A 25458-nucleotide genomic window follows, 5' to 3' on the forward strand; every position below is an offset into this window, starting at 1 on the left:
CCCCTTCTGGTACCTTCTGAACTTCTCCATATGTGTGCTGACCCGTGACCCATGCCTGCCCACTCAATCTTTTATACTTTATAATCTTTCAAATTTACTGCCAAGTTTGGTTTATTAACATATACATGGTATGTGAAGTCATAATCAGTTGTAGAAACAACTTGTTATACTATCTCACATACATATTTTCATGCACGTGATTTTATGTAGCATGAATTGGCCAAATAAATTGTAAGAATGGGCCAGAATTTGCTTTGGTGTTTCTCCCGTGTTTTTGAGATGGAGTCTTGCTCTGTCGCCCAGGCTAGAGTGCAGTGGTGCCATCTCAGTTCACTGCAACCTCCACCTCCTGGGCTCAAGTGATTCTCCTGCCTCAGCAACCTTGGGCAGGCTCCTCATCCTCTAAGAGTCTCAGTCTCCTCACCTGTACAATGAGAATAGTCACAGACCTACCTCGTGAGATAGATTTAAGGATTAGATGAGATAATACATGTTAAGTGCTTAGCATAGTGCTTGACTGGGAGTAGCTGGGATTACAGGCATGCGCAACCACGCCCAGCTAATCTTTGTTTTTTTAGTAGAGACAGGATTTTACCATGTTGGCCAGGCTGTTCTCAAAACTCCTGACCTCAAGGGATCTTCCTGCCTCGGCCTCCCAAAGTGCTGGGATTATAGGCGTGAGCCACCAGGCCTGGCCTCAGGTGTTCCCCTTTTGAAAAATCTTCCTTCCACAGATCATTTCTTAGTGCCTCTGTCAAAGACTGAACCAGGGGAGTATCTGATGATTCCTCAGACATCTCTAGGAAAATTCTTAATGGGCTTGTAAGTGAATTAATACTGGTCTTCAGTTTCTGTTGGGAAATTCAGTATCCTGATATGATTCATATGAAGTTAAAAAGCTTTGCTGGATAATGAAGAAAAACTTACATTTCTTACTTTTAAGAAATGAATTTGTTGGAGTCACAAAATGTATTACACACAGGGCTTAGGCAGAAAGCACAAACATGTCTTGATGCTTTGTAACTAATACACAGAAGTCAAGCTTTTGGGTAATTGGGCGGGATGGGAGAGTTACAGTATAAAGTTGGTGAGGCCACATAGATAGAGTGACCACAGTGTGGATATATAGTTTACAAATTTTAATTGAGTAGACTTCTTGTAAGAAACAAATTCACACCAATATAATTATTAAAACAAATGTTTAGAGGCAGCATAGCCTTAGCATTAAAGGTTACTTGCATTGGGACATTACATTTTTTAAATTAGAATGTCCTAAGGGGGATTTTGCAAACAAACTAACCAGGACACAATTTAATTATAATGATATTCAAAATAAGTATAGATAGAAGCTTCTCTTCAATCACAATGTTTATGTATATCCTCCAGATTTTAGTCTTATCTAACCACACATAATGGGCAGCCTGTTGTTTTATCATCTCAAGGATCTGTGTCTTCCTTTTAAAAAATATTGATGTCTGATTCTCAGTCCGCTGAGGTTGACGTAATTAGTCTGAGATTCAGCCTGGGTTTTAGAATTTGTAAAAAGCTCCCAGATGATCCTAATGCAGCCATTGAAAACTGCTGATATTTACTCTAGCCCAGCAGGATCAGTGGGAGTTATGAAGTTTCCATCTGAGGAGAGAACTAGAATTCAGGTCTCTTGGTTTTCAACCCTTTCCAGATCCTTCTTGAAGGAGAGCCTCCTCTTCTCCCATCCTGTGATTTGAGCATTGGAAGCCTTGGCTGTACCTGGTAGCTAGCCTCATGATGCTTTCTCCTGCTCTTGTTATTAATAGAACAGCAGTGTCCTCTAATCATATCTCTGACCGAGTTACTAGTCACAGAAAAAGCCTCAGTTCTGGCCCTGCTTTGTGTGACAGAGAGCTGCTTTCTGTAACAAGTGACATTTCAAGGTTCCTTTTAGCTCCATTGCAGTCAGGAGGGGGGCACCTGGTGCCCACCCCGGCATGCAGAGTTGGGAGTCTACACCCAGGCTTGGGCAAAATCCCTAAAAGTTAAAGCTTTGCTGGATAATGAAGGAGAACGTGGAGCTTTTCTTTCCACTTGACCTGCTTCCCCAACTCTAATTCCCCACTTTTTGAAACCAGCCATGGTATAAAGTTCACTTTGCAATGAGTTGTTTGGGATTACACATGAACCTTATTATCCGTCTTCCACAAGTTTTTAAACTTGGCTTTGACCAGAGGCTTTTTACAGAGGCCATTCCTTTATTCATTCTGGAGAATGTTTAAGGATTTTATTATGGAAAATTCAAATTTATACAAAAGTAGTATATAGCAGAATGAACCCCCACCTGCCCATCACCTAGCTTCAACAGTGAACAGCTAACTCACAGCAAATCTTGTTTCTCTGTCCCCAACCTACTACCCCAGACACACACGCTAGATCAGGTTGACACAAATCCCAGACACCACATCATTCCGTCTGTAAATATTTCACTATGTCTCTAAAAGATAAGGGCCTCTTTCTTTCTTTTTAGATACAGAGTCTTTCTCTGTCGCTTTCCCCATAAGCTTCATTGCAGTGGTGCAATCACAGTTCACTGCAGCCTCAAACTCCTGTACTTAATCCTCCTACCTCAGCCTCCTGAGTAGCTGGGACTACAGGCATATGCCACACACCTGGCTAATTATTTTATTTTTTGTATAATGGAGTCTTGCTTTGTTTCCCAGGCAGGTCTCAAGCAATCCTCCCACCTCAGCCTCCCAAAGCGCTGGGATTACAAGTGTGAGCCACCATGCCCAGCTTCTGAGTATTTTTAAATATACTTAAACAAAATGAGTTTTAAACTTTTTTTCCCTAGTCATTTCCTCATAGCGAGATCTCACCCACAGTGGTCAGTGAGGTCTTGTTACCCTCAAGCAGGAGGGAGCAAGCATTTAATGCGGTTGATCTGGGCAGGAGACCATAAGGGGACACCAGAGAGGAAGCAATGGCACCTGTCTTCAAAAAGCTTAATGTATATTTGGCATTTGTTATATACCAAAGCAATCATAAAACATGATTGGCTACAATTAATTATTAATTTAGGCACTGAGCCTGAATTAATTCATTAATTATTTTAGGCTCTGAGCCTAAGAAGTTATAAACTTTACCTAGAATAGTTTGGAGCACAGAGTTGCCTGGATCCCATCTGTTTTTATTCTGATGTCAACTGGTCTAGGATATGACTGAGACATGAAGATTTTAAAGGCATCTAGGGTATTCCTATATGCAACCAAGCTTAAGTATCACTGTCCTAGAACAGTGGTTCCTAAAGTGCTTCATGTTGAGAACCGTCCTAGGGTGTTATAGGAGAAATAAGCAGAATAACTGGCAGAGGCTTTGTGGAGGAAGGGGCACTCTCGCTGGGCAGTGGAAAACAGAGAGGAAATAGGACATTCTGCATGATCTCAGAGGTGATCTGCAGACCAGCAGCATGACCCACCTGGGAGCTTATTAGAAATGTAGAATCTTTGACCTTATTCCAGACCTGCTGAATGAGGATCTGCATTTTGACAAGATCCCCATGCACATTAGTTTGAGACACATTGGTGTAGTAGAGTATGTACTGTAAATGAACTTCCATTATAAAATCGGAGAAACTAAAGCATGGCATGACCATGCTAGAAAGGAGACCCTTTCAGCTGGTGTTCTTGGAGCCATTCTAAGGGAAAGAGGCCATGTCCTGCTGTATAATGAGAATCAGACCTATGTGAGCTACGTTTGCTGCATTGGGACCCCATGTAAGTTGAACTATCCCCTAAGTCACACCATCCTATGTGCCTACAGAACAGGGGCTCCTGAACCCACAGGGTGCAGTCAAATAACCTGGGAGTTTCCATGGCGGGGTCACCCTCCTGGCGGGGTAACCATCCAGGCATTGGTATTTTTATAAATCTCTCCAAGTTATTCTAATGGACAGCCAAGGTTGAAAACCACTGCTATGGATCTTTGGTCCTGCATGTTTCCTTTTCCATTCAAGGTGAAAGTGAGCTAAATTTCTAGCTGTAGCCGTTGAAAACACAAAATTAAGTTCCAGGTGGAAGGCTTAATGGTGCAACATCTGGATTCCCAAAATAGTTATAGAGGGGACTAGAGAGGTGTCCCTAGTTAAGTGATCTCATATTCTGCAATTTCTTAAATTAAATTTTCTGGATTCTGGTAGCAGAGTCTAATTCTGGCATTGGCTTAAAACTGGAGACAAGTAATTTAGTGTTTCTGCACGCTGTTCTCATATGGGTTGCCGCCCTTGTCTGTGTGTGTATGGGGTTAATGTTTGGTGTATGCCTAACACAGTACAAATAGTTGAAGTCTTGAGAGGTGGAGAGGACTGCATGTCTTTGCTATCTGCTATCTGGAGTTAGTAGAGGATGTTTCAAAGAGGGAGCATTGCTCTTATCACTCCTTCAGGTGGAGTTGCATTTGTGTGAGCAGAAGACTGAAGAATGGGATGTCAGGGGAGAGAGCTGCCTGAGACTATCTGGCCTAGGATGTTTGTGAGACAGTGAAGAAAGCAACCCACCGAAGTGGCTGTGCACTGGGCCACATCACACCTTTAGGTGGTTGGGTAAGGCCATGTAGTAGCAAAAGAGTCTTTGGGAGGAGGGTGACAGTTCAGTTTATCTTTTGTATCATTTTTGAGCAAAAAAAAAAAAAAGGGGGGGCAATCTGAGTAGGAAGTTGGTCCTCAGGAAGAAAAGTTGAACATCCTCTCAACTAAAACATTTGGACTGGCCGGGCACAGTGGCTCATACCTGTAATCCCAGCATTTTGAGAGGCTGAGGCGGGTAGATCACCTAAGGTCAGGAATTTGAGACCAGCCTGACCAATGTGGTGAAACCCCATCTCTACTAAAAAAAAAAAAAAAAAATAGCCGGGCCTGGTGGCAGGCGCCTGTAATCCCAGCTGCTCAGAAGGCTGAGACAGGAGAATCACTTGAATCACGGAGGAAGAGGTTGCAGTGAGCCGAGATCGCACTACTGCACTCTAGCCTGGGTGATGAGAGTGAAACTCCGTCTCAAAAAAAAAACGAAAAAAAAATTTGGACTTATCCTTTGGTCTGTTCCTTGTAAACTCTTATGTTAACATACCTTTTAGAAACATCTTACTTTCGATATCACATAGTCTTGGATCTGGCATAATTTAAATGATATTTCCCAAAGAGATTTCTCCACGAAAGATCAGCTACAACTTGTCTGCTTGGTCTCTGGCTCCAGCCCCCATGTTTCAGGTCTTCACCTCCCAGTCCTTCTCTAATCAGATCTCCCCATCCTGTGTCCATTTGATTCCCGAGGATCCCACCAGGTGCCTGGTTAACTTGTCTCAAATAAATGTATGGAACAAAGGTGTTCAACATTGATAATGCAAAATATACAGTTACATGAAGAGGAAATCTGATGAAGGAAAAGATGTTCAATCTCACTAGTAATCAGAAGAGTGCAAATGTGAGATAATTTTTCAATTACCAAATGAACAAAGATGAAAAAGAATGAAAATACCAAAGTCTGGGAGACTTCAGGGAAATGTAAGATCTCACTGGTGGCACTGGGCACTGACACAAGCTTTCTGGAAAACAGTTTGGTAATGTTTGTTATAAATGTAAAAATGTTCAGACACAGCAATTCCACTTCTGAGAGTTTATTCTAAAGAAATTATTGAGCAGGGACTAAGGATGTTCTGACCAGCCTTAATTAATAATAAAGAATAATTAGAAATAATCTGAATGTCCACCAGTTGAGAACTGTTCCTATCAATTATGGTATGTTCAGACAGTGGAATACTAGAAACACTTCAGAATGATGTTTTTTTCTCTTTTTTTTTTTTTTGAGACGGAGTCTCACTCTGTCGCCCAGGCTGGAGTGCACTGGTGTGATCTCGGCTCACTGCAAGCTCCGCCTCCTGGGTTCACGCCATTCTTCTGCCTCAGTCTCCCAAGTAGCTGGGACTACAGGCGCCCACCACCATGCCCAGCTAATGTTTTTGTATTTTTTGTAGAGACGGGGTTTCACCGTGTTAGCCAGGATGGTCTTGATCTCCTGACCTCGTGATCTGCCCTCCTCGGCCTCCCAAAGTGCTGGGATTACAGACGTGAGCCACCGCGCCCGGCCCAGAATGATGTTAATACTAATAGACACAAAAGGATGTCCATTAGATACTATGCCCTTAAGGTCCTTGTGGTGCCATTAATGTAAAGTTAATGCAAACATGGGCATATGTGCACGCATGCACAGGCATATGTGGGTGCATGCACAGGGAGATCTAGAATGGCAGTTACCAAAATATCAACCATCAAGACATCAATATGATGTCTCCTGGTTGGAGAAGCTTTGAATGACTTTGCTTTCTTCTTTTTTTTTATTGTTCCTAAAATTACAAAAGTAATATTCTTTATTTTTAACTTAATAGCTAACATTAACAGTATTTTGTGTGCTAGGCACTGCTCTAATTGCTGTACACTATTATTATTACTGAAGAAATCAAAGGTGATGAGAGATTAAGTAACTTACCTGAGATTCTCAGCTAGTAAATGATGGAGCTGGTTTTCAAAACCTGATAGTGTTGCTTCATAGACTGCGCTCTTTTTTTAAAAAAAGTGTAGACGGAGTCTCACTCTGTCACCCAGGCTGGAGTGCAGTGGTGCCATCTCGGCTCACTGCAACCTCTGCCTTCCAGGCTTAAGTGATCCTCCCACCTCAGTCTCCCAAGAAGCTGGGACCACAGCTGTGTGCCACCATGCCCAGCTAATTTTTTGTATTTTTTGGTAGAGTCAGGGTTTCACCATGTTGCCCAGGCTGGTCTCAAACTCCTGAGCACAGGCGATCCACCCGCCTGGGCCTCCCAAAGTACTGGAATCACAGTCATGAGCCACCTCACCCAGCCTAACCACTACACTAACTAACCCCAATAGAGTGAAAGTCTTAAATCCCGCCCCAACAACAATCCTACTCCTCTGCTCAAAGTAATCATTGTTAACCATTTGACATGGATCCCTCCAAAACTTTTGCTTTCTCCAGACACATGTGTGTGCACACACAAGTGTGTTTTTCTTTTTTATAAAATGGGATGGTAGTGTCCGTCCTGTCAGCATGTGAGTTCACCCTCGTATTTTTTATTTATTTCTGGGGGATCCACAGCATGGACATACAGAATTGATGTACTCATGCTTCTACTGAAAACCTGGTGGTTTCCAGTTCTTTGGCCTAACAGATAAGGCTTCATCGAGCGTCCTTGTATACATATTACAGGGTGTGGCAGTGTAATTATATTCCTGTGATCGTTTCCTAGAAATGGAACCGCTGGGTCAAAAGGCATGCACACTGAATGTTGAAAGAGGCTGCCCACACCAGGAAGGCTGTGTCATTACACCTGCAGCAGATAAGAGGCCACCTCCCTATGTTTTCACTGACATAGGAAGTTGTCAATCTTTTTAACTTTTGCCCATGTAAGAAATGAAGAATGTTATTTCATTTGTAGTAATTTAAAAGTCCGTGATTACTGGTAAAGTTGAGCATCTTTTCATATGTTTATTGGCCATCTTCATTTCTTCTCAGGATTGTTTACTTTCTATTGGATAATTTGAGTTAATTGGTTGTATTATAAATATTAGTCTTTTGGTGCTTTCTTTGTTGCAGATATTTTTCTCAGCACATTTCTTCAAACTTGATTTATATGTTATTTTACTATACAGAAGTTTTCATTTATTTTAGTTTTGTGTAATCAAATCTGTCTTTTTTTTTTTCTTTATGGTTTTATACATACATTTATACATATGGTTTTATACATACATTTTCTCCACAATATTCTCCAAGAATATAAGAATGCTCTCCTATATTCTCTTCTAGTACATTTGCATTTTTGCTTATATATTTATTTTTATGTTTAGACTTTAATCCATGAAGAATTTAGTATTGTTTTTGGTGAAAAGTAGGGATTTAACTTTCTATTTTTAGGTTGGTTGTCTTTTAAACAACTCCTTCATCAAAACCCAAATTCCGTGACTAGGCGTGGTGGCTCACAACTGTAATTCTAGCACTTTGGGAGGCCAAGGTGGCCCAATCACTTAAGCCCAGGAGTTCAAGACCAGCCTGGGCAACATGATGAAACCCCATCTCTACAAAAAATACAAAAATTAGCCAAGCAAATTGGTGCATGCATGTAGTCCCAGCTACTTGGGAGGCTGAGTTGGGAAGATCACCTGAGCCCAGGTGGTCGAGGCTGCAGTGAGCTGAAATCATGCCACTGCACTCCAGCCTGGGTGAGACTCTGTCTAAAACAACAACAACAACAACAACAAAAAACCTGAATTCCCATGGATATACAGATCTGTTTCTGGACTGTTGTGCCATTGATCCCTTGTCTATATCTGGCCTGGAATCACACTGCTTTAATTACTGAAGCTTCTCCACAAGTTTTTATATGTGCTAAGGCATGCCCCATCCCCATTTCTCCTTGTTTTTCAACTTTCCCCAACCATTCTCATATGTTTACTTTTTTTAGAGGAACTTTAGAATTAGATAGTCATGGTCCAAAAGTCCTTCCTTGGGATTTAAGTTGTAATAGATTGGCGCTACCCATGCATTTGTGGTTGACATCTTACAAAGGGGAGCTAGGTGTCTCCAGCCAGGACTCCTTGCTCCCCTGGCTCTGTCTGAGGCCTTTCTACTTGAACACCCAGCCCATGATTCCAAGGCTTCTAGAAAGGACAGATCCCTATACATCCTTGGTTAATTTTCTTTCCTTCCCCGGATGGCATGTGGATTTTTACCTGAACTTTCAGAGGCAAAAAGAGTGTAAAGCATGGAAACCTCAGACCTTGCGGGGGAACTCAGGGAGAAATATTTTTCGTCAGGGAACATTTTTCCTGCTCCCAGCAAACCACACTGAACACTCATGTGTGAACAGCCTGAGATAATCAGGTTCCAGTTGAGGCTTTTTAAAAAAACAGCCTTATTGTTCTAGAGTAACTTAAAATTCTCTAATTGCAAGTGTACTGGTAAATGATTTTTAGAAAATGTATGGAATTGTGCAACCATGTCCATAATCCAATTTTAGAACATTTCCATCACTCCCAGAAGATCCCCCATGCCCCTGTATAGTTCTCTGGATGCCACTTTCCTTAACATGACAGTATCAGGAGGAGTGGGGGACAAATTAGGGCATTCCCAAGAGATCCTCTGCCTATGAGTCTAGGACCAACACCACAACCACATACATAGCATGACCCCACAGGACACCCATCTCTTGGAGAGACCCAGGCGGGCCTCCTCCTGAGGGCCCTGGCCACACTGAGCCCCATCCTTACCCTTCCAGGTGGATAAAGTTTGAAGAAAAGGTAGAGGAAGGCGGCGAACGCTGGAGCAAGCCCCACGTGTCCACACTGTCCCTGCACAGCCTCTTCGAGCTCCGTACCTGCCTGCAGACGGGGACAGTGCTGCTGGATTTGGACAGCGGCTCCTTACCACAGATCATAGGTGAGGCAGGGGCCACTATGTGCATCTCTCCTGTGGTCCCTGCAAACCAGGCAGCTCCCCTGACCTCATGCCTGCCCTCGAGTCTATGTGACTGGCCCATCTCTGACACCTGATTCTGCAGAGACCAGAATTGCAGACCTCTGTTGCTCCCAGGGCAGGATCATAGTCACTCCAAGTTTCAGTTTCATGTAGACCTCCAGTAGAGACGAAAAGACCATCCTCCAAAATGCCAACCAGAAATGTAGCAAAGGGGAGAGGGCCTCTTGCATAGTCAGAGACACCTCTTGCCATGGCAACCTGTTTCTTTTCAGGGTAAACTGGGTCATCATTCTTTAGGAAATTAGCTGTCATTTAGTGGTGTGTCAAAGGGAGGAGGTGGCTTGCCTTAACACCCCTAAAATTTTTTTGGGTTTTTTGTTCTAGCACATTGGATTTTGCCAGAAGTATTTTGCCCAAAATACTTTTCTAAAAAGAGTTCGTTTTAGGATTAAAACCATTGAACACAGGATTTTTGTGCCTCCTGGGGCAGTTTCGTATGTACTGTTTCTTTCCCTTTTCATAAGAACACTGACAGAAAGAGCAGAGTCACACACACACACACACACACACACACACACACACACACGCACGCACGCACATGCCCTTGAACAGGAGGAGGCCAAGAGTTGATGATGTGTCCAGTTTTCCACAGCTAGTGGCAAATCTAGGAGTATTTCCACTGACCCCCTGCCACATTTAATCCCACTAATAACAGGTGAAACTGAAGACCCCCATACCCTGGGGCGGTTCTGTCCCACAGGGACGAGGTGTGTATGTTTTCCACGCAGATGATGTCATTGAGAAGCAGATTGAGGATGGTCTCCTGCGACCAGAGCTCCGGGAGAGGGTCAGTTACGTCCTCCTGAGGAGGCACCGTCACCAAACCAAGAAGCCCATCCACCGCTCGTTAGTCGACATTGGGAAGTCAGTCTCCACCACAAGTGAGTCAGGCCTTACGCTGGTAGGCATGGGAAAAAATGCAGGACCAGTATCAGGCCCTGGTACCTGGGTGAGCCCACCTTAGGGGCTGGGAGTTTCTGGAGAAATTCTGATGTTCTGGGGATCCGTCAGCCTCTGTCTCTGGCAGGCCTGTGGGGACCCCAGCCACACTCGCATGTTGTTCCCACCACCAGAGCAGAACAATTTCTAGGGAGAGAGTTGGTTCTCAGCTAGGGCTGCACATGGCAAATCACTTTGGAGATTGAGACGTGTCCTAATGCCTGGACCCCTGGAGAGTTGGAGTCAGTTGGTCTGGGGTATGGCCTGGAAAAAGAGAGAGAGGTTAGAATGCACCCCAAGAGATTCTGGTGTCACACAGCATTGGGAAATGCTGGTAGAGATGGCTTGCTATGGAAAGGACCCGAAAGTTTCACATCAAACCCCCTGGAGAGGTCAAGAGCCTCAGCAGAAAATGGAACACATCAGGGTGGTAGAAGGGGCTGGGCTTATCTCAAGAGTGCCAGGGCTTGTAGATCTGGTGGTTGATGTCACTCTGATTAGCAGGACCTGGGGCCATTCAGAGAGAGTGAATTGTTCCACGCGCACATCTCAAATCTCCAACACTCCACTATCAATATCCGAGCCTAGATGCCCAGAGACACTAGCCCTGCTGAGCCTGTCAGACAAACACAGTAACCAGAGCAAAGTTGCTACGTTAAAAACATTGAGGAGCCTCTAAATGAATTACTTAAAAATGGGAAGTGAGCTGGGCACGGTGACCCACAACTGTAATCCCAGCACTTTGAGAGTCCAAGTGGGCGGATTGCTTGAGCTCAGGAGTTTGTGACCGGCCTGAGTGACATGGCATCAACCCCATCTCTACAAGAAATACATAAACCTCATGGTTTAAACCCCATGGCATAAACCCCGCCTTACAAAAAATTAGCCAAGCATGGTGGCACACACCTGTAGTCCCAGCTAATCAGGAGGCTGAGGTGGGAGGGTTGCTTGAACCCAGGATATGGAGCTTTCAGTGAGCAGAGATTGTGCCATTGCACTGCATCCTGGGCGACAGAGCAAGACCTTGTCTCAAAAAATCCCTCCCAAAACAACAGGAAGTGTTTAACATACCATAATAGCAACAGATACATACTCAGCACTTAACTACCTTCTGGGCACTATTCTGAGTGCTCTTCCTGTTTTAACTCACTTCATCCTAACAAAAACGCTGTGGTGTGTAGGTATGGTTCTTGTCTCCATTTTACAGATGAGACGCCTGAGGCACAGAGTTTAAGTAACTTGCCTAAGGTCACAAAGCCAGTAAGTGTGGAATCAGGGATGAACCCAAGCAGTCTACTACATCTTGTGCCCATTTAATGAACTGTGTATCTATCTCACTTTCCTTTTTTTTTTTTTTTTTTTTGAGCGGAGTCTCGCTCTGTCGCCCAGGCTGGAGTGCAGTGGCCGGATCTCAGCTCACTGCAAGCTCCGCCTCCCGGGTTCACGCCATTCTCCTGCCTCAGCCTCCCGAGTAGCTGGGACTACAGGCGCCCGCCACCTCGCCCGGCTAGTTTTTTGTATTTTTTTAGTAGAGACGGGGTTTCACCGTGTTAGCCAGGATGGTCTCGATCTCCCGACCTCGTGATCCGCCCGTCTCGGCCTCCCAAAGTGCTGGGATTACAGGCTTGAGCCACCGCGCCCGGCCTATCTGACTTTCAACAGTACAAATATTCTGTCTGTAATCTTGTTCTTTTTTTTTTTTTTTGAGACAGAGTCTCACTCTGTTGCCTGGGCTGGAGTGCAATGGCGTGATCTCAGCTCACTGCAAACTCTGCTTCCTGGATTCAAGTGATTCTCCTGCCTCATCCTCCCAAGTAGCTGGGATTACAGGCGCCCACTACCATGCCTGGCTATTTTTTGTATTTTGGTAGAGACGGGGTTTTACCATGTTGACCAGGCTAGTCCCAAACTCCCAACTTCAGGTGATCCACCCGCCTCGGCCTCCCAAAGTGCTGGGATTACAGGCGTGAGCCACTGCGCCCAGGCTGTAATCTTGTTCAGACTATTGACTTGCTTAAATTAAAAAAAAAAAAAAGAAAATAAAAAAAGAATTTCTTCCTAGAAGGGGAAGAGACATGTCTTGCTGCCCAGTTTTATTTATCTAAAGTGAGCTAACCCAAGAGGCTTCACTACACCAGCAAGGCTGTCAAAGCCAAGTCTCTTCTGATTCTCCTCCCAGATCGCAGTCCCGCCCGGAGCCCTGGTGCTGGCCCGAGTCTACACCACTCCACGGAGGACCTGCGGATGCGGCAGAGTGCAAATTACGGACGTCTGTGTGAGTGTGTGCTTCGCCACTCTGTGGCAACTTTATTCAGGCTGTGGCAGCTGTGACATGGCCACATTGCCATAGGTAGGGGAGACAAAGCCCAGGATCTGCCAAGAATTCTCAGGGCATGCATCAGGAGGAGCCTAACTTTCACTCTAAACCCAGGCTACTCTCAGGGCCTCATTTACTACCATAATATTCAAGTCATTCCTCTGAAAAATGAGGCTCTCAGTCACATCCTGGTGTAATCAATACCCACTCCCATGTTCTAGGTGTTTTTATCTTAGTCTGTATCTTCATCTTCATCAAACTGACATTAACCCTGTTTTTTGGTGCAAAGCTTTCCTGGAAATGGAATGAAAAACAGGCCAGGTCCTTTCCTTCTGTTCAGTCAGGCAGCATTCCCATCACTGGGTGGCAGTCTCGTGCCACCATGAAAAAGAAATGTGGGCAGAGTCATGGCCCCTTTTTTCTGGGAATGGCTGGTCGGGGGCGGGGTGTGGGTTTGAGGTGAGAGGTGACAGACAGGCTTTTCACGCACCTCACCTCGTCAGGGATACACAGACAGGCAAACTGGGGGAAAGAAAGGAGTGAACTTAGAAAATGAATTGAAAAAGAAAAAGCAGTGAAGGACTATTTTCCTTTAGGTGCTTTTACTAAAATGCCAAGATGTTAACAAGTGCAGCCCAGTGCTGTGCCCCTGTCCAGGCCGAGGAGTGACTTGGGGGCAATGCAGCCCCTGCCCATGGCCTTGGGCACAGCAGGCGTTTGCTGCAGTCTTCTCTCTCTGTCCTGATGACCCAAGTCCACTGAGTCTCCCTGGCCTTGTTATTCCACATAGGGATGCCCAGTGGCAGTGTTCAGTGGGTAGAGAGTGGCTTCGGGAAGACCTTCCACTCAGTTGTCATTGTATATGAGGTCACCTCCCTACCAACACTGCTTGGGGGTGGGAACCACTGGGACAAGAGGCATGAATGGATGATGACAGCTTTGTGTGAACTAGGTCATATTCAAGGTGGGCACCCACCCTGAGGTGGCCCAGCATGCAGAACACAGCGCACAGGGGAAGAATCAGAGAGGAGGAGATGCTGACTGAGTCTTGGAGCATAAATAGAAGTTTTCCAGGAGCAAGGAGGAGGAAGAGGGAGTTGTAAACAAAGGAAACAAATAGCAGGTTGGGGGATAGAAGAGAAGGATCTGGAGCTATGAAAGCAAAACATTGGTTCAGTTCACAGGAAGTGTAGGAGTTAAGGGGAAGAGAGGGTCAAATCAAAGAGGGCCTTGTGCACCCAGCAAAAGAACCCGGGTTTTATTCTGAAGATAATGGGAACCCCTGGGAAGCTTGAAGCAGGAGCATGCTGTGATCAGATTTCTGTCTGAGTAGGAATAATCTAGAAGGGGCAACATTGGAAGGCAGAGACTGAGCCTGCATTCTAGAATGGAGAGGAAGGGACAGAGGTGGAATTGAAGGACTGGTGGGAAGTAGGAGGTGATGAAGAGGGAGGGCCCAAGGCTGCTCCTAGATTTCTGTCTGAAGTGCTGGTGGATGGGAGGGAGGGGCATTGAGTGGAATGTGTCCATGAGGAAAGTGATTTGGAGGGTAAAAGAGTTGCATTTGAGGTGCCAGAGGGGACTGCTCCAAGGAGTCTAGAGCTCAGAAGAGGGATCAGACTAAAGATGCATCCTGGGCGTCCTCAGCCCAAATGGGTGTTGGAAAACAACAGGAGTGGGGGCGATTGACCAGCGGAGAGGCTGAGGCACCTGGAAGGGATGAGAACAAAGACAAGGCCCTGGGAGGCCCAAGCAGGAGAGGATCCTCGGACAGAAATGAGAGGAGGAGAGCGAAGAGGAGCAGCATTCCGGACACCACGAGTGGCACAGTCCAATAGCCAAGACACGATAGGTCTGAGGGTGTCCGCCAGATTGGGCTAGTGGGAGAGGAGAGCTGGCTTTCTCCCTCTTAACAGAGGAAGGAACTACTGGGCAGTTCAAATAATTGGCTGTCACTGTTCTCATGGGGAGCCCACCTTCCTTCCCTCTGCCAGCCTAAATCCCCAGCCCACATTTAAAGACTGTCACCGGTCATGGAGGACAGAGGTGAAACTGCTCCCCTCTCCAGCAAATTCCAAGCTAAGTGACACATGGAACCTCATGTAATAATACATCTGTGTCCCTCCTCCTCTTCAGACCTGGTCCAGAGCCGCACCCAGAGTAGACAGCCTAGTGACATCCAGAAAGACGGGGTGGAGGGGTAGAGACTAGAGTGTGGTAGATTGAGGAGGGAGAAGGAAACAGTGGAACCTGGAGTCTGACACCTCTTTCAGGAAAGCGGCCATTGAACAGAAGGAAAGTGAGAGGGTCCTAACTTAAAGGGACGCCAGGATTAAGGGGGAGGGGGTTTGCTTTGTTATGAACATGGGAGAGGTACATGAGTAGAGTCCATAGGAAAGGGTCCTGTGAGAGCCTGGCTTCCCCTGATGGATCTTGTTTTCCTTCTCTCCTAGGTCATGCCCAGAGCAGAAGCATGAATGACATTTCTCTCACCCCAAACACAGACCAGGTAGTAAAACCCCTGCACTTAGCTGCAGTGAAGGGCCAGGGCAGGAAGAAGTCTTTGGTTTCAGGAGCAGGAATCCCCTATGGGCAGAATTCCACTCCTACAAAGGAGTGGGAGTTCCAGGAAGGTCCCCAGTGGGGACTCTGGGCTGCCTGGGGGACTCTGCCAAGGCCAGCAGTCAGGGACTAGCAGAGTCCCAGGTGCTGGCTCTGTGTCAGGCCCTAGGGGTGTGGGACAGAAAACATGATCAAATGAGGCACCGGCTGTCCTTGAGCTTAGGATTTGTGGGAGAGAGAAGACCAGCACACATGGCTTCATCTATCCGGTGACCCACAAGCACCTTTAAAGAGGGGATAGGGATTGGGGCTGGCAGAGAGACAGAAAAGAATCTCCCTGTGGGGACAGCAGTGGTAGTTAATTAATTAGACTGTTCAATAGTGCATCTTCTTCCTGTGGTCTCCCGTGAGCTGGGCTGAAACCCTCTTGATGAGATCAGAATTCTGCAAACAAATTGGGTCCATTTGAGAATCCTGTGACTGTGCCTCTTGGGGAAGCCCAGAAGAGGCCCCCTTAATTCCAACTCCTGCACACCTCAAGGACAGGAGGTCCCATGGTCCTCTTGTGTATCTTCCCAGGAGTAGGAAGAAAGATGACAAAGGAAACCTGAGACTTGACGAGGAGCCTTCAGGAGCTTGGGTGACCTCCAGGCCTTCCAGCCACCCCTAAGTTTGGTGGAAGGCAAAAACAAAATCAGCTCCTCATATCAGTGTCCGGGCCCAAATAAATTAATAACAACAGTAACAAAATCAATCAATATTTAAGGTCCACACCACATGCACTACACTGTGCTGGGCATTTTCTGTGAATCACAGAGGTACTATTTTCATTCCCATTTTACTCATGAGAAAACACTGTGCCTCACAGCAGTTAAATAACACACCCAAGTCTATACGGCTGAAAGACAGAACTTTGATTTGACCTGGGTAGTCTAACTCCAGAGCCCTTAATTTGGAAGTAATTGAGGAACTAGTCAGTATTCTGGAACATTATTTGGAGAGGAAAACCACTTTTACTCATGCACACAGACAGCGGAACTGTGATAAGAAAGCATTACCTAGTAAAAGTTTTTATAACCTGTTTTAATGAATATGTGAGTGGTAATAATAACACTAGCTGTCACTTTCACCAGGCAGTGCTTCTTTGATTTAGGGATTGGAACCCATCACCTAGCGCCAGCATCTAGTTCTCCTTGCTGATACCTGATGTTGCTTCTCGGTATTTGCAGCATCAGTGGTCTATGCTAGTGGGCGTTCTTTAGGTGCAAGCCCAGAGGCATTTGCTCTGCAGGCTTTTTCTTCATCATTGGTTTGTGCAAAGCTAAACTCCATGCCTGCCCTCAGCTAGCAGATTCCCAGTGAACAGAGAGTAGATTCAGACAGCATCATTGTGCTGCAGTACAGAGCCAGACTGGAGTCCCCAGGGGTTCAGGAAGTGGAGTCAGCAGGGCCCTGGTTATACAAGCCCACGTCCAGGCTATGGGCAAGCCAGGGTTGGTTGGAACAGTAGCATGCTCCCATTTCTGGGATGCCACAACCCTGGCCTTCTTACCAAACATGTCACAATGTGTAAGGAAGGACCAAGTCCCTGGTTCAATTTCTCTTCTCTCCTGTATTACAGGTGGGTTGGTTGGATGGCCAGGTGTGGTGGTGCACACCTGTAATTCCAGCAGTTTGGGAGGCTGAGGCTGATGGATCACTCGAGGCCAGGAGTTTGAGACCAGCCTGGCCAACATGGAGAAACCCTGTCTCGATGAAAGTTACAAAAATTAGCCGGGCGTGGTGGCACATGCCTGTAGTCCCAGCTACTCAGGAGACTGAGGCATGAGAAGTGCTTGAACCCAGGCGGAGGAGGTTGCAGTGAGCCGAGATGGTGCCACTGCACTCCAGCCTGGATGACAGAGTGAGACTCTTGTCTCAAAGCAAAACAAAACAAAACAAAACAACAACAAAAACAAGTGGGTTTGTTGGGACACCCTGAAGCATTGCTGTTTTCGAAGCCTCATTCTGCAGGGTGCTTCTGCCCAGCCTGCATCTCCTCCCCTTCCCTGGACACCCCCGCCCCAACCCCGCCTGATGCTTGGAGACGGTGACTGCCCTGGTACTCCCAGCCCTCCACCCTGAAGAATGCTGCTTAGTAATCAACTGACCATGCCTGAGACAAAGGGACATTTTGAGTCTCGGGGACTCTGGTGTTCCTGTCAATTCCTGCTTTTTCTCACTATATTAGGATCCTTGGGGCTACTGATGGTTGCCCAGGTGGTTGTGGAGGGTTATTTTTTTTTCCCAATTGGATTTAAAAGATTATAAGGGTACAGCTGTTGCTCACGAGCCCCTCCTCGTGCTGGTAGGCCAACCAGCCCAGTGTGTATGATGCCCCCACATGAGTTGAATCAGGAAACAGCCATGGGGACAAAAGGGCAGGACCTGTTGACCATATCCATGCCCACAACTGACCCCTCCACAGGGACAGGAAGAGACACAAGGAACCTGTGTCTTCACTGAGGCTGTGAGAAACAGGCCTGTGCCCACGGGAAAGACTCCAGCAGAAGGGGGATTGGTGGGAAAATTGTGATATTCACAGGCGCTCTCTTCAGAGCTGTCCTCTACCCCCAGGCTCTTTCCCACTGTGTCAGCCACTGTGGACTGCACGCAGCCCTGCCGCCACCCCAACTGCTCCCCTCCATCTTCCAACAAAATTATCTCTGTCTCTTGTCTGTCCATGCCCTTGCTGCCCAGAGAGAAAGCAATCTGAAAAAGAAATTCATTCTAAGATGTTGAGGACTAAGAAGAGCTTGGAAGTAGTCACCCCTGGAGGATCTTCAGTGTAAAAGAGGACTCAGGAAGAATGAAGTTATAAATGTAGACAGTGGGAACATGTTTGGGTGGAGGGTTTGTCACCAATACCTCTCACATCAGACCCCACTGGCTCTGCCTGTGTGACCTTCTTCCTTTGAAGAGACACTAGCCAGAGGGACTGAAGAGAGGCTACCTTGATAGTCTCCGCTGGAAAATTCCAGAAGTTATGAATTTCCTGGGAGGTCCCCTGGGGGTAACTTGGGGTCATGGAAGTCTCCCACAGACTTGGAGACTGGTCCAGGAATTCCTGTGAGCCAGGAAGCTGGTGACAAAGGGAAAAGAAGGCCTGTCTACTCTGACCATCAGAACAGGCCTCCTCCTCCCCACAGCCACCAAAAGTGAAGGTGGAGAGGGGAGGTCTGGGTGGCTAGAGTAGAAGCACTGAGACTTCCCATCTGCTCAGCCTGAAGAAGGCAATCTGGGCCTGATGTCTGGCAACCCCAGGGCTCTTCTCTGACCCCTCATCCCACAGCTCAGTGGAGCCGTTTTCATCCATCAAGGAATGTCTTAGTCAAGGAGAGTCATTGCCAGTACCTTCCCATCTACAAGGCTTAATGGTGCCTGGGGTTAACCTACATTCAGTCTTCCCATCGGCAAAATCAAAGGAGTACTTGTTTATTCTTTCAGTGTCTTGGCAACATTGAGAGAATTTTTTTCAAGTTAGGCCTCAAAGCAGTCTGAAGGGAAGTGAAGGAGAGCAGGTGGGAGTCTTCCTTGGCAATCTCATTTCCCCTCCCTGTCCAGCGGAAAAACAAATTCATGAAGAAGATTCCCAAGGACTCAGAAGCCTCCAACGTGCTCGTGGGTGAGGTGGACTTCCTAGACCAGCCATTCATCGCGTTCGTGCGCCTCATCCAGTCGGCCATGCTGGGAGGAGTGACCGAGGTGCCTGTCCCCACCAGGTGAGAGCCACTGAAACCTGTCCCCATGCCACCCTTAGGGAGCCAGTCAGCAGTGCAGTCAGCAAGCAGTGCTGTTGACTGTTAGTGCTCTCAGAGACACCTCTAAACTTGGAGGCTGCTGGGAAGGGAAATCTTCTGACTAGGGAAGAGTTTTAGAGTTTATTAAAAATAATCATAAAAGAGGCCGGGTGCGGTGGCTCATGCCTTTAATCCCAACACTTTGGGAGGCCAAGGCGGGCCAATCATGAGATCAGGAATTCGAGCCCAGCCTGGCCAACATGGTGAAACCCCGTCTCTACTAAAAATACAAAAAAATTAGCCAGGTGTGGTGGTGCACATCTGTAATCCCAACTACTCAGAAGGCTGAGGCAGGAGAATCACTTGAACCCAGGAGGCAGAGGTTGCAGTGAGCCGAAATCGTGCCATTGCACCCCAGCCTTGGTGACAGAGCAAGACTCCATCTTGGAAAAAAAATTATTAATAATAATAATAAAGAAGGAGGCAACAACTGGGAGAGAAGTTGTCAGGTGGGCTTGGGCAGCAAGACAAAGGTGAGGATGCTTGATGGGGAGCCTCATGGGAGGGGAAGAGGAAATGTTCCTCCAAAGCAAACATAGGGTTCCATGGAGGGAAGTAAAAATGTTAAAAATGGGCCCAGCGCAGTGGCTTATGCCTCTAATCCCAGCACTTTGAGAGGCCAAGGTAGGTGAATCGCTCGAGCCCAGGAGTTGGAGACCAGCCTGGGCAGCATGGTGAAACCCTGTATCTACTGAAAATACAAAAAATTAGCTGGATATGGTGGTGCACGCCTGTAGTCCCAGCTACTCAATAGGCTGAGGTGGGAGGATTGCTTGAGCCCAGGAGGTGGAGGCTATAGTGAGCCAAGATTGTGCCGTTGCACTCCATCCAGCCTGGGTGACAAAGCAAGCACCTGTCTCAAAAAAAAAAAAAGCATATTGTTCAGGGCCAAAGAATTCTCTTTACTTATTTCTATTTTTCCTTCTCACTTTCATGCTCCTCTTCCTTAATCTTCTCCATCTTCTTTGCAGATTTCTGTTTATACTGCTGGGACCTTCTGGGAGAGCAAAATCCTACAATGAAATTGGCCGTGCCATTGCAACCCTCATGGTAGATGATGTAAGTGGTAACCAGAAGCTTGTACTCCTGAATTTTACAGCTCCTGCAACAAGCACTGCACCTTCATTCATTAACTTATCCAGCCAGCACATTTGAGCACCTACTGTGTAACAGGCACTACACAGGATGCTAAAGATAATGAGAATCAGGGAATAGTCGTTGTCCTTTAGGAGAACCAATCAAGCGTGAGGGACAGACGATAATTGTAAAACTAACCATGTGCCAGCTTCCCAGGGGGTCAAGGAGGGCTTCACAGATGAGGGGGCTTTAAAGCTAAGGAGGAGCAGGAGGAAGGCAGACCCAGCACCAGGCTATGAGGCAAGCATTCCAAACAAAGGAAATGGATCAGGCTCAGAGAATTTGGATGGAGGTGGTTTGATGTAGGCTCAGTGTAAGAGCTTCAAGGGCAGGAGGTAACACTGGAGAGGTGAGCCAGAGACTACACAGAGCCTGTAAGCAGAGCTGAGTAACACTCTGTCCCCAGAGTGATGGGGAGCCTAGAGGACTTTCACTCTTTCCCGTTTGTGCCAAGAATACTCACTGGCAGTGCTTGCAGCTGCAGGCTTTACCCCAAGATAACTTTTCCCCAGGAAATGTCTCACTTTTATTATTTTTGCATTGCTCTTGTATATTGACTTTGGAAACAAAAGACATCATTCTACTTATAGCATTCTGTTTTTAGTTGTGGTATTTCCATTTACAAAATATACTAACTCTCAATCATTGAAAATATCAAATGCTAGAAAACTAGCATTCCTACGAGTGATGCTAACATCATTCTCAGTTTTTGGCCTAAGATTCATTCGATGAATCCAGTTTTTCCAAATTAGATGACTCTGATCGTTCCAGTGATTCTGATGTTAGTTGTTTTTAGAAATAACTCTAAGAATAATTTTTATATTTCATTTTCACATTGAAAATCAGTCAGATTTGCTTTGGCCTTAAAGAGTGTTTCTGTAAAATTAAATGAGTGCTGGCAATGAGCTGCACCTTTTTTTTTCCTAAACGGGAAAAGGTTAAACATGAGCATATCCCATCGAATCTGTAAGTCAGAAAGCACATTCTGGAGACAGTGTGAACAACACGACGTGAGCCTCCAAGGGCGAAGGGCTGGAAGTAAAAAATGGATGTGAAATATCTGAGCTCCTTGGACTGGGCTCTACAGAGGTTTTCTAATGCGCGTGCTGTGTGGAAAACTGAAACGGAAAGGTTAAGTAACTCAACCAAAGTCCTACAAGCAAGAATATGGAGACCTGGCCTTCAGATCCAAGACAGGCTGTCTTCCCCCAGTGCCTGCTGTGTCCCGTTGTGGTTTATTTTACCAATGTGCTATGGTCTCATTCCAAAAACTGAGAGTGAGTTGTCAGTGGGAGACGTGGTTCAAAATGATTTCTTTAAAAACTAGATGTGGTATGCTCCCGGGCATGTCAGAAACAGATGCGATCTTTCTTTTCTCCCTCCTCTCTCCTCACCAGCTCTTCAGTGACGTGGCCTACAAAGCCCGCAATCGGGACGATCTGATTGCAGGAATTGATGAATTTCTGGATGAGGTCATTGTCCTTCCCCCGGGAGAATGGGACCCAAATATCCGAATTGAGCCACCCAAGAAGGTACCCTCTGCTGACAAGAGGTGTGTATGAGAATGGGCAGTAGGGGGAGAAAAAGGAGGCTTCAACTCTGTTGGTATCATTTTATTGCTCTTTAAAATACATCTGAGGCTCAGCATAGTGGCTCATGCCTGTAATCTCAACACTTTGGGACGCTGAGGTGGGTGGATCACTTGAGTCCAGGAGTTTGAAACCAGCCTGGGCAACATAGTGAGCTCTTGTCTCTACAAAAAGAAATCAAATTAGCTGGGCATGGTGGCATGCACCTGTACTCCCTGCTACTCTGGAGGCTGAGGCAGGAGGATTGATTGAGCCCAGGAGGCCAAGGCTGCAGTGAGCTGTGATCATGCCACTGTACTCCAGCCTGGGCAACAGAGTTTGACCCTGTCTCAAAATAACTTTTAAAATAAGTTTAAAAATAATAAGATATATCAGAAGCAAATATGGCTAAATGTGAACATTTGTAAAGTCTAGGTGACCTGTGTGTGGATATTGTTAGATCATTTTCTGCATTTTTGTCTGTCTTTTAAGATATTTCATAATTTTGGTTGGAGAGGTGAGGGGTGCTCTGGGGGACTCACTCTCCCTCATCCCCCTTCTCTTCCAGGAAATCTGTGTTCTCCCTAGCAGAGCTGGGCCAGATGAATGGCTCTGTGGGAGGAGGCGGCGGAGTTGCTGGAGGAGGCAATGGAGGTGGTGGTGGTGGTGGCAGTGGCGGCGGGGCTGGCGGTGGCGGGGCCGGTGGAACGAGCAGCGGGGATGATGGAGAGATGCCAGCCATGCACGAAATCGGGGAAGAACTTATCTGGACGGGAAGGTGCCCACCCCAGGCCTCCCAGTGACCCTGCTGTCCTTTAGACTTCTCTCCTTCTCAGCTGCCCTCTGGGGACCTTTCCCAACCACGGTCTGTAGTGCCCACTCGAGGTCACCCCTGCCTTCTTTCCCTCCCAGAGCCCTTGAACCCCATCACGGATCCCCAAAAAGGGTTGCCTCAGGAGAGGGGAATTTGAGACCCATACAAGAGGAGAGGAACGCAAACTTTTCTCTTAGACATCCTTTGGTGCCTGTTTCCTGGGTCTGCTGTAACAAAGTACCACAAACTAGATGGCTTAAAACAACAGAAGGTTACTTTCCTGCAGTTCTGGAGGCGAGGAGTTCCACAGCAGGTGTTGGCAGGACCACCATGCTCCCTGAGGCTCTGGGTGGAATCCTTCTTGGCCTCCTCCTGGCTTCTGGTGGTGGCCAGCAGTTCTTGGTGTTCCTGGCTGGCAGCTGCATCACCCCCGGCTCTGCCTCTCCACCACATGGCCTCCTGTGTGTCTGTCTTCACAGAGCACTTTCCTCTTTGTATAAGGACCCCAGTCATATTGGATTAGGGCCCACCACAATACTTAATCTAAACTGGATTACATCTTCATAGATGTGAGGACCTTAATGTATCTTTTGGGGCAACACAATTCAATAACAGTACCTTTTTTTAAAACTTAATTTACCTATTCAAAAACTTTTTTTTAAAGAAAATAAGAGAAAGTTCTCCTGGCCTGGGTTTCTTTTCCAGCTCTTGGAGTCATTCAGGTTGACCTAGATTTAGGAAAGGATGTGGCCTTGCAAATCTACATATAAAGCATGACTTTGAGAATGAAGTCATGTTTTATATGCCCTTGGCTTTATACCAGTGGTTCTCATTGTACACAGCTGTGGCCCTCCTTAGTCCCCCTACCCCCGAGCCCAGGGGATTTGGCACAACTTGAGAGGGGCGATGCTACTTGCATGTAGTAGGTAGCTGTTAAACATCCTGTAGTGCATGGGACAGCCCCTACAGCAAAGGAGTATCCAGTCCAAAATATCAGCAGAAATGAGGTTGAGAAACTCTGCTCCATGCTAAGGACTGCATTAGGGGTTATGGGAATAGCAATCCCAGTAAACAATGTCTCCAAACCTAAAATCTCCCACTCAACTGTTCCAGATAGCAAAATCAAAAAATAAGCAAATACCAACCAGTTATAAGGTTTAGGATCTGTTCTTAATGAATCTGTTATAATCTGGGATGCCTCTGTCACTGAAGGTTAGACATACCTGTGTTCACCAAGAGCGGGCACCCTGCAGATGGTCAGGGATGTGAGGAGGACCATCATCTGTGGACCCCAGGACTTCCATTCTCCATGGAATGTTGGGTCTACCCCAGGACATATTCCCATCAGACTTTCTCTCTCCAAAACCCCTATGTCCACCCTTCCCAGTGTGGGTGGTGCCAACCACAAACTCAGTCCTACAGGAATTCATCCCTGGCCCTAAATGTTCTGGTGGAAAGATCTTTGCCCCATCCACCCCAGTCAAGTTCCTTTCCTCGCCCCAGGGTCTGCAGGTTCTTGTAAATAGCCCTGCCCCTGCACTGGTGTTAGTGGTGAGAAAGCAGCCCCTGGGCCTGTCTTGAGCAGGTTCTTCGGTGGACTGTGTCTGGATATCAAGAGGAAGTTGCCCTGGTTCCCAAGTGACTTCTATGATGGCTTCCACATTCAGTCCATCTCTGCCATCCTATTCATCTACCTCGGCTGTATCACCAACGCGATCACCTTTGGTGGGCTTCTCGGGGATGCCACCGACAATTATCAGGTGTGTGTGAGCTGGGGCCCTGAGTGTAAAAGTAAGATCTGCCACCACCTGGTGGCAGCAGGAAGTTTCATCTTGTAATCCCAAAACCAAGGTTTCATCTACCAGCCAGGTTGAGGCCATCAGTATTTGTAATCCTTTACCCTTCAAGTAATAATGATAATAATAAGACAATATTAAAGATCTGAAGCTAAATCTCATTACTAAAGACCACATTTAATGATTATTTAAAGAGGCCAAACCGTTAAGGGGAATCGTCTGCTGTGTTATTTGGTACTTTTTCCACTGATACTAGAGTGAATTTAATCAGCACAATTAATGGAGTGCTAATTGTGGCCTTCTCCCCACACTTTTTAAAAACTAACCTTGAATTCTTAGTTTGTAGTTAAGACATTTTTAGAAGGATGGTAAGCTGTGACCATGACAACAACTCAGGCCTCCCTGGGGAAAACAGCTCAGCAGAGACACCTGCCAATCTCCTAGGCAAGGGTCTTCTCCGGTGGAGGCCTTCAAAGTAGAGCCATTGGAAAGCTCAGTGCACCAAGGAGAAGACCCATTTGTCCAGCTGCCTTCTGGGCATGTCCACATGGCTGCCCCTTGGGATTCCCCATGACTGCCCTTCAGGGTCCCTCAATTCACAGAGCTGACATTGCATCCCTTGTCTTCCCTCCTGACCTGCTGCTCCCTGCCCTTCCCCAGCATAGCAGGTGATACCATGGTTCACTCAGCTGTCTACACCAGAAACTAAGCATTATCCTTGACTCATAAATCCCAGCTGCTCCATGTGGCCCTCACCACATGGCCCTACCTGGCTCTCACACCTCGCCTCCCAGCATTCTCTTTCTCAGCATTCCTACCCTCCCCACCCGTTCTACATTCTGTTTTCCATCAATCCTGATCATCTTTTGGTTCTTCAAGTACATGCTGTTTTTCAGCTCCGGACCTTTTAGACA

The 25458-nt window shown here is 46.5% G+C and overlaps 1 protein-coding gene across 10 annotated transcripts in view; it reads left to right on the plus strand.

Annotated features, from left to right (window-relative positions):
• Positions 1-25458, plus strand: part of SLC4A5 (solute carrier family 4 member 5) — a 111606-nt gene that overhangs the window by 53712 nt on the left and 32436 nt on the right. For all 10 annotated transcript variants that reach the window (XM_074011462.1, XM_074011461.1, XM_005575561.4 and 7 more), the window contains 9 exons: positions 9313-9473; positions 10301-10453; positions 12691-12786; positions 15282-15337; positions 18994-19151; positions 20201-20288; positions 21764-21918; positions 22503-22712; positions 24334-24508. In XM_074011462.1, the coding sequence (XP_073867563.1) occupies positions 9313-9473; positions 10301-10453; positions 12691-12786; positions 15282-15337; positions 18994-19151; positions 20201-20288; positions 21764-21918; positions 22503-22712; positions 24334-24508 (1252 nt within the window). The remainder of the gene's footprint in view (positions 1-9312; positions 9474-10300; positions 10454-12690; positions 12787-15281; positions 15338-18993; positions 19152-20200; positions 20289-21763; positions 21919-22502; positions 22713-24333; positions 24509-25458) is intronic.

Source organism: Macaca fascicularis, chromosome 13 (genome assembly GCF_037993035.2).
Source record: "Macaca fascicularis isolate 582-1 chromosome 13, T2T-MFA8v1.1".
Lineage (NCBI taxonomy): Eukaryota > Metazoa > Chordata > Mammalia > Primates > Cercopithecidae > Macaca > Macaca fascicularis.